Genomic DNA, 13,684 nt, shown 5'->3' on the forward strand with positions numbered 1-13,684 from the left:
GGAGGGGGGCGTTAAAGAGACAGGAGCAAAAATAGCATTTTTCAGACATAGGCTGAAAGGAGGAGCTGCAGCGATGGACAGTATGAGGAGTGTGATGTGTTTTCGGGACATTAGAGCGTGTAAACTTTTTCAAGCAATGACCCAAACGAAAATGATCAACTTGAATAAGCATAATATGTCTCCTTTAAAAGTAAATGCTGCTTGTGTACTTATTACTATTCAACTGTGTCATGCAGACTGTCCACACTTCCCAGTTCCTTTTTCTCTTCTGTTGGTGCCGTTCACATTTCTTAGATCATATTCATGATTTGACCAGAATGAAAAGTTTATTACAGAAGAAGAAAATGGTTACAACGTGTAATCAGATTTGTGGATCCATGAGTGCAACAGACACCAAGTTACTCCTAAGAGTACTTTGTGCTACACAGCAATAAAATGTGTATCTTCAATCATGCAACTGTTAATGACACCAGACATTTAAAATACAAAAAGACTAATATTTACAAAGAACAGAGAAATAATTAGTCACAATAAAACAGTTTAAGTTACAATCGCCTTTAAACATTAAAAAACAAAATCCTACAGGAAGATAAGAAGTATTTAAAAGTCACTTGTTGAAATATGACTCACTGTTCACAGTTCACACACAGTCCCTTCACTATAGTGCACTGTGCCGCTGATGTGCCTCTGACTTTTGTCCATTCTGGCTCATTTTGAAGGGCGGTTCTCCTCCATTAAGACATGAATGAATCTCCACCATTAACTTACTGGGCCTTTACACACCATGAACACACAGTTATATGTAGATTCCCTCGAGCTGCTTGGGAACATGACACTCAGTCTGTGGCAGTCCAGCTGCCGCTGAAAGCCCAGGAACATTTTTACTTCTTCGGATTCCACTGAGGCCGCCTGAGCAGAGGGTTTTGTGTCGTCGAGTTGTCTCTGGGTTCAGCCGCCCAGGCTGGAGGTGGAGAGGAAGGCTGCTGCTGCTCCTCCTCCTCTTCTGCTTCCTGATGCACATTTCTAAAGTCATCAGCTGAGCTGTTGTTATTGTCAGCAGAAGCGCTGAAGTGACGGCGAGGAGCGGGCACATGGGAATCACTGTAGGAGGAGTTTGTCCTTGACATACCACGCCCCGTCCTGCCGCTCTCACCTCTGCCTTCATTTAGAACTTCAACAGAGGAAACTTCTTTTAGGGTGTCCAGCCTTCGTAGAGGCATCATGGCTCTGGAGGAGGAGCGTGCAGGCTGGCTAAACCGAGAGCGTCGGGAGGGGTAGGCCACTTCTGACATGGTCTCCTGATCGTCTGAGAGAAAAGACATTTTTTTTATGATTTAGTTCTCTGAATCATCCCATCACTACATACTGTGTTTTACACAGCTCTGTAAAAGAGGAAGTGCATGTGGGCAGAGAGTGTTACCATAAACCTGTAAATGTCATTGATCTGCTGGTGGCTCAATCATTATAAACTTCTTCAGGATTTTGTTTACCATATTCAGACATTACTGTATAAGCCACTATATATTATTTATATAATGTATATTGTATATTACACATTATATCTGTACAGGAGAATAGTGCCTGTCTAATTCCAGAGATACTCCCTTCTCTCTCTAAGCAGAACCCAAGGTCAGGTTATAGATAAAGGCCAAACAACAGTGCATTGTAGTGTCTACGTTGAGGGACTTCCATATCTATCTCAGATGAGCCAGACAGAGAGGCACCAACTTCAACTTTCACCAACTTCAACTGTTTTGCGTATTTCACCAGTGGCAAGACGTAAGGACACAATGTGATTTAGGAATGCATACTTTAGGCTTAACTATCCAATAGGATGCGAACACCTACATGTAACATAGAGAGTGACAGCAATTCTAGCCATTCATGGATGTGCTGTTAGAATGGGTGACACAAGTAGAGGAAGATATACTGGGATGCTGTGGGAGACATCTTCAGACTTGGGGGTGATAATTGCTCATGTAACTCTGTTAGCGTTTGTATATTGTTCCACCTTCTGTTCGCCTTGATGCATCAAGTCTACATTAAAAACTATTGCATAAGACATCAGCTGCTGCCTGAGTTCTCCTTTCACCAGCTTCCAGGAAACTTCCATAACAAACTCAGGCTGTGGAGCCAAACAGTTTTCAAACCAACTGAATTTAATTTGAAAAACAAAAGGCTAAATAAGAGGCTGAATTTGGGGGAAATGTGAGGGAAATAATCCACAGGACAATAATTACATTTGATGCCATGCTGCCGACATCTATCCACAGCTAAAGAGCTTAATGCTAATATGCAAGTTTAATAAACATAATAACTTACTAATGTTTATCAACATACTTACATGCTTTGGGATGCTAACATTTGCTCTGAAAGGAACAATATCTGATATTTCAAGAATAAAGTCATAAACTAATGAGAATTTTCTTTTACGAGAGACTTACTCTCACATTGACATTATTCACGAAATATTATAATTTTATTTCCTCAGTATTGCTATAATAATCCGTCATATAAACCAATATGTTGGACAAATCTCTGAACTACACATGTTAAACTCATGGTGGCGTGAGAGGAAAAGTCACTGGATCAAGTTTTCTCCTAATTAATGTGTGCACATATTTTCATGGTAATCTGTCCACTAGTTGTTGAGCTAATTCAGGTGTCAGACTGACTGACCCAAGTGAATCTTGAATTTTAAATATTTTATCACAGAGAATACCGTATTTTAAATTTTATTTATTTGTTTCCAACCTTCAATCTAATAAAAGGAAAATAAATAGGGGAATCTGGATATTAGGGTTATACAGTTGGTTTAAGAAGCTTTACCTGTAAAGCTCACTCTCTCCGGAGGAAATAACTTGGAGTCCAGACTCTTCCCGGCAGGAAGGGAGAAATACTTCTGAGACTTGGTCCCCGCCTGAGAATGAAAAAACAGATTAGAGAAGAAGACGCAAAAAGGAGAATAATGAACAAGGCATGGGATAAAAACTGTGAAACTACTTTAATCTTAGTGTTGTCAAGAGTTAATTTACCTGCTTCTTATGAGGTTCAATCTTATCTTATCTACTTTTAACTGAGAGATTGAGAACATGTGTAGAAAGACTCAGGTCAGTATCAAACACAGTAACAGAGCTTCTTTCTTACCGATGACTGAAAGCTGCCGGGTCGGAGGCTGCGACGGATGGTGGTGTGGCGTCTGATCAGTATCTCTCTGGCGTGGGTATCATTGGGCAGGGTGTGCTTACCCGTGTACGCCGTCGTCTGAATGAAAACAACACAAAGAGGTACAACGTTAAACACATCACAGGCCTCTAATGGATATATCAACAATTGTGCCATTTTTTTATGTTGATCTGTGATAAACGTACAAGTCTACAAGCGACCACAGTAAAGGTGAGTAACACATCCTGACAGACAATAAATGTGGAGACAAACAGTGGAGATGCTTTTACAGGAGACCGCATTCTTTAAAGATCGGATTACTCAACCAAAACTGGCCACACCTGTTTTGGCCGCGAGGGTCTGTGTCTCTGCAAACTGCGATTACTTGTCACTGTCAACACAGTTCTTATTATAAAGACTTAAAACAAACACAAACGCCTTTCTAACACTCTAAAGCAGCCACACTTCTTTAGAGAAAGGTTTCATGGCAACAAAAGGAGCTCAGCGTGGTCAGAGAATAGGAAACAATTCACAATCCTGTTCAGATCACAATAACTCAAAACCTCTAACGTGATAGGCTAAGAAAAGCGAGTAGTTTCTCTCACGAGCTGCTCAGGATGCAAAGAACCGCTCCCGTAAAAACAAACAAACATCACAGACTGAAGTGACTCAGAGATTGTGTGAGAGCGACTCGGAAAGAGGGGCCATTAAGATAATCAGACCAGTCGTCTACCCCAGAACAGAAGACACATGCTCTCCATTTATCTGCACATCAAAGTGTCTCTCAGAGCCTCTCCGGTGATGTCATGTCACTAATGGAAAAGTCCTGCCGGCCACACGGTCTGTGGTCATGCAAAACAGCAGCCCGTTTCAGTGTGTGGAGGAATCACACTGGAGAAAGGAGAGCGCCGCCCAAATCCTACGATCGGTATGAAAATGATGCTTTACTGATTACAGACGGATTTATCCAACAAACACGGACAACAGAATATTAAGTAAAAAAAAAAAAATCTCTATGTAAAATTTAAATTTAACATCCTATTCATGTAAAAACCAAAGGGGCACTGATTTGGACAAAGAGCTGCAGTGCTCATGAGTTCATTTTAAAAGTTGGATAAATTTTTAGCAACTATAGTGTGAGTATATCATTTTATAGCTGTTCAAGGTGGAACTGGTTTATTTAATTAGTGATTCCTAACCTTGAGAAGTTTAGAGCTAAGGGGGGAAACGTCTCTCTGCTCAACTCATGTGAAAATGCAGTGACGCTGAATTATTAAGTTTTAAAACATGTATTTTACTCAAGTAAAATACCTATACTTCAATATTGTACTTTAAGTGCAGCACTTGAGTAAATGTCCTTCATCACTTTCCACCAAAGTGGTGCATCAACTCACCCGTTGCCTGATCTTGTACATGTTCTTGGACAGCATGTCATGCATGCTCTTCAGATCGGCAGCCAGGAACCTCTTCTTTGGTTTAGCAGAGGTTTTCTTATCCTCACTAAAAATCAGACAGAAGTATGTATATTAAGTAATAATAAGGAGGTGATGAGATAGTCATACTAGCACAGAGGCATGATGAAGGTTTCATACTAGAGCGAGACGATGGACGGAGCCGCACTGATGTCGCCCGACACCGTGTCCAGGATCTCCATGGCGTTCTGCAGCTCCAGCTTCTTGTACAGCGCCACAATACTGGACTCGGCGCGGCTGTCTCTGATCAGGATCTTACGCAGGATTCGATTGTTGAATTTCATGAACCTGAAAATGAGATTGAGATTGAGATCGAGTTGCACGTCACACGAAGAGTGCCTGAGCTGTAACCTTTTACATATATATATAGATAGATACTTTCATTGGGTAGAAAATAATTCAAGTTAAAGACATATATTTAATATCTGGTGGCATTTTTTTTTTTTTTAAGTGCAACTTTAGTGAAATTTTGTAGCTAATGCTGAGCTTTGTACCTTTTGTTTGGTTTCTTCATGCTTCATTTTGCGTACAGCAGAAGTAAACATAGTGCTCTAGTTTATGACACTAAACTTCCCTGTCGAGGATCAGATGAACGTATTTAGAATTTTTGCAGATTTAACATTAGAGTCACTGGTGTAAAGTTCCATGACTGTGAACAATATGGATCTGAAGTCCCTGAGACACTAGTTGGTAAACCAGGTTCATTTTAAAGTCTAAATGTGACATGTCACAGCTCAGAGGCAGTCCTACTTTCTGACTCTTCTGTAGGTCACTGGGCTTTTCACGCCGTTTTCACTACTTAAACTTTAAATCTACACTCTGAGACTTGATGAACCAGTCTCACGGGACAAACATGAAAAGTGAGTCAACATAGAGGAGGAGAAGGACAACTGGAGAGAGAAAAGGGGGCATGGGATAAAGGGAGAGGTGGAAACAGTGGAAGAAAGAAAGATGGTGTCTGATGTCCCGTATAGAAAAATCTGAAAAATCTATCAATCTATTCCGTGTTGCAGTAGTATTTAGTATATAAATAATGTTGAATACCTATACCTATACGGGTGTGGATGAGCCCACTTTAAAAGTATAGTAACACAATAAACTATTGATTATAATCAGAAAATTTAAAATGTGAAAATGTAAAGAAAGTAAATATAGATTACTGGACTAGAGAATTTACTTGTAAGAATATAATGCAACTGACTAAATGTTTTATCAAAGGAGGATTAATGAGGTCAATGATAGAAGTATTTAATTTTAAAATAAATGTACAAACTGATCCTACAGCATTTCATAAAATTACTTTCTGAACATGTATAGAATAGTTCAATATATTCATCTTTGTATTTGAACAGACTAATGTTGCTGCAGTTAATTAAAGGAACTGAAATAATTAAAATAATGAAATGTCAGAAAATAATGCAATAATGCAAATTCAAGTTATATTTGACGTAGTTGACCATGTTGGAATCATTTAGACACAATGAGAAACTGGGGGAACACATTACCAAGCTTTAGGAAGAAAAACATGGCGGAAGCTGAACACGACACCAGTGTCTGAAAAGCTTTCAAGGTTCCCACACGGTCCCAGTGTGAACAATGGCTTTGTCAAACAAAATCACAATGAGGGAAACTGAAAGCAGGTAAACTAAGACTGTCACCTCTCCTCCAGTTTCCCTGCAGATTATTTCTCTTTGGTTTTATTCGCATGAAGCAGTAAAGCAGCGAGTTAAAGATGAAGTGAGTAACGTGTACATTTTGTCTGTAACACCAAATAAGGAATATAATGACATTTTGTTGAGCAGAAACAAGAGAAGTTCTTACTTGTCCTTCCAGTAGAAGTGGCTCCACTGTCCACAGAGGTCCTCTATGCCTGCCATAGTGTGGTCCATGAGCTGAGAGCAAAACCAGAGCTGTTAACACTGTGTGCAAAGATATTATGTCCACGACATGTGCAATGATCACGAGCTGCGTCTCACCCTGCAGTGGATCTCTGCGTTGATGGTGTCAAGATTGCGGTTGGTTCTGCGGACATTGATGAACTCAATTAGAGGACGGATACTGATGCCCTGTGGAGAAGAGAAAAAGAGATTCAGCAGAACCCAGAAAAGAGACTAGAAATCCCAACCGACCGTCACACCACTGGACATCACGTATTTAACGACCTTCACATATTGGAGTGCGTATCTCTGTGAAGGCTAAGCGAAAATTAGATCTGCTCCAAGTTTAATGGGTTCCACCACAACATTTCATAGAAATAGATTCAGTAGTTTTTGCTTAATCCTGCTAACTAACAAACAAATGCCAATGAAAAACATTTAAATTCAGGAGAGCCAGATTTTTATTTGAATCTGCCTATTATTATTTATCAGTCCAATAAACACGCCTGACTTTTTTTCCATCAAGATCCATGAATTATTCTCTGAGAAATCTAAGAAAATATATATATTTTAAATCCCTATTTCGCAATGTTAAAGAAAGTCATTTTTTAAATCCTAGATTCGCCCCCTTATCCAGATCCACATCAAAATTTCATTGAAATCCGATGAGTAGAAAATCATGAAACAGGCCACCAGTCTGTTTCAAGCAAACATCATTCAAACATAAGACAAATGTCTAAACATTTGCGGGAAACTTACAAGCACAAAGTCTCACCTGAATAAACACAGTGAAGAGGATGACGGTGATGGTGGCCGTGACGAAGAGCGGCTTGCGGCCGATGCTATCAGGAAGAGTGAAAGCCAGGGCGAATGAAATTGCACCTCGCAGGCCACCGTAGGCCAAACCAAACTGATCTTTCGTGTTGAATGGGATGGTGCGGAAAGGGTTGATGATCTGAGTCAGCACCAAGATACCTGGGAGGGAAGAACGGGTGAAACAATATGTCAAGAGATTTTCTTTTCAGTTGTATTGTCAGCTAATTTAAAGCTGCGCTAATCGATATTTTATATCAACATCAGATCTGTCGCTGTGTAAAATTTAGCAGCATTTCACCAATATTTTCCTTGGTAGTTGGTGGAGACCGAAACAGAGATAGATGTCGAGTGAATTCTGGGCCTTAGATAAACTAAACGCATTAACAACCACAAACAGATAATACATGTGTTGTGTTTACAGCTTGTTCTGCTGCCCCAAGTGTTCAAAAGCACTTAAAGCTGCTTTAAGTGAAACTGTTTTGATGCCTCCTCTGGTTCGAAGTTTTCAAGTCAGTTTCACCTGTTGACCACACCCAGCATCACCAGTGGGTGTGGTCACCAGTGTGCATTGGTGTGGTGATAAACACACTCACCCGAATGCATAATGTGCATTCTTGATGTTTGATGAACCAGCTCCGTCATAAATCACTTTTATAGACGATATTTTAATTATGCATCGCTTACATCCGGGTATCCTTACAAGTGGATTTCTGCTCCCTTGTCTTTGTCGACACAAACCTTAGGTTTTACCACCACCAATTCTTTACTTTTGATACAAAGGTAAAGAGGGAAAGTGGAAGGATGTGACTTTGTGCCGCCAATGTGCTCGTGTGCAAACAGAACGCTGCTTCATCGTACCCCTGAACTCTAACATGACACTGATACTATCTGCTTACCCAGACCTCTCCAAACGAAGGCAAACAGCAGCGTGAACATGATGTAGCCCCAGTTCCACTCGTGTTCTGTTGTTATCGTGACAACCCCGAGAAAGAAGAAGATGAGGGTCTCGGCGATGGAGCCAAGCATCTTGACCACGTGGCGAATGGTTGTGCAGGAACGCTGGGAAACATTTTCCTCCACGTAGTATTTCATGGTGAGGGCACAGGTAACAATGCTGCAGGAAAACATACATTCGGCTGTTACTTTTGCCATATTCCTGCAGAACAGTGAAATATTAGTTTTCAAATCTACTCACGCCATGATGGATGAGATAGCGAAGAGCTCGGCCACCAAATAGGCCAGGTAGCTGTACATGAATATGAAGAGTGGCTCGATTTCTCGGACCTTGGAGGTGAATCTCGTGGTGAAGGCGGCCACGAAGCCGAACAGAATGCCAAAGCCCATCCCACCAAGCCCGACCACGAAGAACCTCGCCATGCCGAGGAACACGTCCACTGGCTCCACCGTTGGCATGTCCGCCACAAAGCTGAACATGTTGTACAACACCTGAAAACGCGTGCACACATTCGTTCACATTCATACACAAGCACATGAAACGCTGATGAAATCACACTCTTTTAATGCACAGCTTTGAATGCATGCACGTGGACAAATAACCCCCACACACACACATCCCAGTCAGAGGTCATGGGTGGTGTCAGGGGCTGCGGCGTCTAATAACACTGCTCCAGATAAGAGTGATTTATTGAAATATTTACTCTGCACTGTTTGCAATTTGATAATCTCATTTCACCGAGTGCAGTGAATGACTCATGGAAAGGAGCATTGGGTTTTGTTCCTTTTCCTCCCGTCCTGCGTTTACGGTGCATGAAGTCTTTTTAGCTTATATCTTAAAGTTAGTGTTAAAGTTGGTGATGTTACTGGTTGCATACAATATGTCTGACTGCACACATCGATTACATTTTTTAACACAGTCGAAGAAAATTTGACATTTGTATACTGGAAATAAAGTGAAAAGTTAAGTCAGAGACAGTACAGAAAACATATGGCACAAATAAAGAGAAAATCTGGTGATATTCTGTATTTTCCTTATTATCCATGAATTCCATTTAAGAAATAGTATGATTGATTCTCCTTACAAGTGTTGAAAGTTTAACCAAGGCCTGATAATTACTCTGTGCCACAGTCTGTTGAGACACATTCCTTCATTACCATGAACATTAGCAATGTAGATTATTTTCTGTGATTTCCTAACACACTGTCCTGCTGCTGTAAAAACTCACCAATGCACCAAATCTGCAGCTTAATGTCGTCCAACAGTGAAAGCACCGTTTACACTTGTTGCATGGACTTCATTTATTCATTAATTTGATTGGATTTTTCCTTTCTTCCTCTATGTACTCGGGTCCACCTCCATAGTATATCCATGTCCATGTATCGAGCCTTTCAAAAACTAAATTCTTTTTTTATATTTGATGAACATGGCAAAAATAGTTTGTGGTGGTTCTTTGGGACTTCCTCTTTCATCATACACGAAAGACTGAACAGGAAACTGGCGTGAAATATTTTGTTATCATCTATTGTGTTATGTAAGAAGGAAACAGTTTTCTTTGGGTATCGATGGCTGATTTACATTAGATTAAACTGGCCCTCTCATTAAAGGGTAAAGCTGGAAACACTGACCATCTGTAACAGTGTGATCCCAGGTTTTTATACCCTCCATTTTATTATCTGACACTAGATGTCCAGGGGATCAGTGTGCCTGTCTGTATTCATTTTGTGTAAGGAGCTAAAACTAAAAAATTGTATTCTTTTCCTGTTGAGTTTGACGTAGCCAAATTAAGAGCAGGTTTTAAATGGAGTTTTGTGGGTGCCAGGGAGATGTGTCATCCCCTGATGACGCCTCTACAACTATCACCACATCGGTGACAGCATCTCCTATTAATCAGAAGTGTTTGTGCTTTTGTCAAATATTACATCTTGTTTGATTGGTGTCATTTTGAAAAAAACAGAAAACCTCTGTACAGGCCGTGTCTGGACTCTCCCAGTCTCCTGGGTAAATGTTTGTCTTCACTGTCTGCACCAGCACTGCCACTGTGTACTAAACAAAAGGGTCACCACACCAAAGCTAAGAGCAGGTTAATGTAGGTTCTGTGGGGGGGAGAAACTCCAGCATGAGCTCACTGCAGTCAAAGTGTGTGTGTGTGTGTGTGTGTGTGTGTGTGTGTGTGTGTGTGTGTGTGTGTGTGTGTGTGTGTGTGTGTGTGTGTGTGTGTGTGTGTGTGTGTGTGTTCGTTATCTCCTCCCATAACCAAATGAACCACTTACTTCAGAAACAGGTTTTGCAGCAGCTAAGGGAACAGTGACACAGTCTTCCAAACGGTTCATTTCTCTGACAACATTCCCTCACTTCCAGTTTTGAATCATTTATCAGTGTGTTGCCCGTGCACAGACTTAAACCCAGAAATAAGAGAGAGTGTAACAAACTGTACAGTACCTTGTGAAACCTGAGCTGAGCCTTTAGTGTTAAAGAACAGGAACATTTCAGACAACACAATAGTGAATTTGTTGTTTCATGTATTAGTATTCATGAAAGTCAAGGTGCCAAACAGGTCCTGACACGGTCGGTAGAGTTATAATGATCTCCATAATAAACTACATGCGTGTGATGTTTTTCTTGTTAAAATAAAAAGATTAGACAAAACGTATATCCCCTTTGTCGGACTGATATTGATCAGCAATTGTGGGGTTTTTTTGGTCAGTAACATGTGGCCCACCATCCTGAACCATTAACAAATAGAGAACAGCTGATGGTACCTTCCAATGTATGTTTTCATAACAAGCAGCTGTCAGGCCTCTGTTGAAAAAGAGAAAACTGGGTGCTGAAGGCTGATTTCAAATCTTAGTTAGTCCTATTTTTAAACGTTTTCATGCTTCAAAAATTCTCCAAGAAGTTAGATTACCGTAGCTATATGCTGATTATATGAAGTGCTTTCATCAAACTGCACCTGTGCCTCGAGATAGCGCAAATCTGGATAAAACCATGCTCCCTTTGTCTGGTCCGGGCCCAAAACCAATTGCAGATATATTGTTTACTGAGTAGGACTCATATCTAAAAGGGACTGGTCAACTGGTGGTGAAATGGCCTTTAGCCAGTGTGCAGCCTGCCACTCAGTAGCCCTTGAACAGTAGCCATTCTTAAACCTAAAATCTGTTTTTTTCCATTGCTTTTAATCAATCAGTTACATCGTACTTTTATTTATCCCATAAATTTGCCTGTACGTTTATTAGCATCTGTGGTTTTATTAGTTCATTCATTTATTTACATGTTTTGCTTGTAAAGTGCTTTGATTAACCCCTGTGTATAAGGTGCCTGATAAATAAACATGCCTTGCCTTACCTGACCTTTCATAACAACCAGTAACCCAGAGAAGGTAAAACATGTTGCAGCAAGTCTCAGCTTATGACAGTGAAGCTGTCCAAGCACAAACAATATCTTGAAATGAAACATTCAACATTTGTATGAGCCAACTCACCACAGTGACCGCATCGTTGAAGAGGCATTCTCCAAACACCACGATGTAGAGCTGCTCGTTCACAGACACGTCCTCAAACACGCTCAGCACAGCCACGGGGTCCACGGCCGAGATGATGGTGGCAAACAGCAGGTTCTCCTGGAGGTTCAGGTCCTGGACACCAAAAGCCTCAATCTGGCAGATGGCAAACAGGGACATGCCGATACCGATGCTGTTCCACAGAGTGCCCACCACTGCAAACCACAACACCTGCACATACAAACAATGAATGTCAATTATTTGTGTGAGAGAACAAGAAGTTGAATCTGTTTTAAGCGACAGAGGCTGACGTGTGACCGACCGTGCCGATGTTCTCAAAGAAAGGCCTGGTGGGCATGAAGTAGCCGGAGTCCAGGACAATGGGGGGCAGCATGTAGAGGAAGAAGACGTTGCTGGACAGCACAGCGGGGGGCTCCTCGTTGACAGAGTGCATTATGGCACCAACGATCAGACCAATGCTGATGAGGAGGCACGACTCCGGAACCCAGATGGTGATCTTGTGGTACACATGGAAACCTGAGAGAAGAGATGTGACTTTAACGAACTGTCCAAAAACACTAGAAGCATCCTCTCTGACAAGTCAGATATCATTACTGTAATCACCTGGATTCAGTTCAATTTTATCTCATACCTCAAGCACTTTACATAAGAAGGTCGAGACCTTACAATATTATAGAGAAACCCTGCAGTTTCGCACAACAAGCAAGCACTTGGGCACTGTGGAGAGAAAAATATCCTGAGAAAGCTCTTGTAGAACCAGACTCAGTGTGGGCGGCGGCCATGTGCCTCGACCGGTTGGGGTGACCAAGAAAACAGGGAGAGAAGAAGGAGCATTTTGCTGCTACTTACCAATCTTTGCGAATGAAGCCAGCAGCACCCACATAGTGATCTCAAATGGTATCTGTATTCTCGGATAATCCATCGTAAACACCGGTAGATTCGACTTTTCTGCGTCTGGATAAGCCTGGGGGGCTTCAGGCTTAACCGGGGGAAGAAGCGTGCCCCCGCCGGTTGGTTGGGGAGGGATTTCGCCTCTGGATCCATGCAGGAGACATGAAGCTGTGAATACAACCAGTAAAGCCCCTCTGAATGTGGAGATGGTTGAATCCATTTTTACACACAGTCCCTGCACAACAATCCAAACTGATGTGAACGTCTACGTCGTCGAGGCTCAATCACTCCATCCAACTTCACGATCCAAGAAAAAGAAAAAGTTCAGGACAAAGTTGGTTTCTCCTCTAAAGTTTGATTTAACGCATGTTCTCACTCCTCCATCTTCTCGAGTTCTTCACCGGTGATGGCTTCCTTCACTTTTCTTCAGCTTCGGCTCCTGCACAGTCGCGTGATCGTGCTGAGTCTCCTTCAAACTGCAGATCAACACCCACACCTGGGTAGTACTTCACCTGAGCGCTTCACGAGTTCCGATACGCGGCTGGGCGCGGCCCCGGGGCCCTGCTCCGATTGGCTGGCACCTGCAGCGGATCAACAGCGGGCGGAACGCGGTGTTTCTGTGGAGCTAATTCAGGGTCCTCTCCTCTTCTCTTCTCTAGTTTCGGTGACACCAGCAGCAGCTTCCTAACATAGTTTCAACTTTCAGCTGATACACTGTTTTACATGGTTCATGAATCAGAGATTAATGAGTCTATAGTCCAGTTTAAATAGGCCTGTATATGATATAAATAATACACATACATGTCAGGACACTGCTTATAAACAGATTTCATCCTTTAATTTTGGTAAGGAAAAATAATTCATCAATATCACAAAAAAATCACAATTCCTCTAGACCACAGTATCATGGACCTGAGAGACATGACAGAAAATGAAGCTGGATCATTTCAAATGTTTTATTATGATGGTTGATTAGGCTACTTGACGT

The 13,684-nt window shown here is 41.5% G+C and overlaps 1 protein-coding gene across 1 annotated transcript; it reads right to left on the reverse strand.

Moving 5' to 3' along the window:
* Positions 1-307: 307 nt before the first annotated feature.
* On the reverse strand, positions 308-13,182 carry slc9a2 (solute carrier family 9 member 2). The gene is made up of 13 exons (XM_035173888.2): positions 12,655-13,182; positions 12,107-12,321; positions 11,767-12,015; positions 8,526-8,776; positions 8,227-8,444; positions 7,290-7,489; positions 6,614-6,703; positions 6,459-6,529; positions 4,758-4,925; positions 4,560-4,665; positions 3,148-3,264; positions 2,830-2,920; positions 308-1,306 (listed from the first exon to the last, which is right to left on the reverse strand). Exons 1-13 carry the CDS (start codon positions 12,914-12,916, stop codon positions 882-884), a joined length of 2,463 nt encoding a protein of 820 aa, XP_035029779.1. The 5' UTR covers positions 12,917-13,182; the 3' UTR covers positions 308-881.
* Between the last annotated feature and the right edge of the window lie 502 nt (positions 13,183-13,684).

Source organism: Hippoglossus stenolepis, chromosome 13 (assembly GCF_022539355.2).
Source record: "Hippoglossus stenolepis isolate QCI-W04-F060 chromosome 13, HSTE1.2, whole genome shotgun sequence".
Taxonomy (NCBI): Eukaryota; Metazoa; Chordata; class Actinopteri; order Pleuronectiformes; family Pleuronectidae; genus Hippoglossus; species Hippoglossus stenolepis.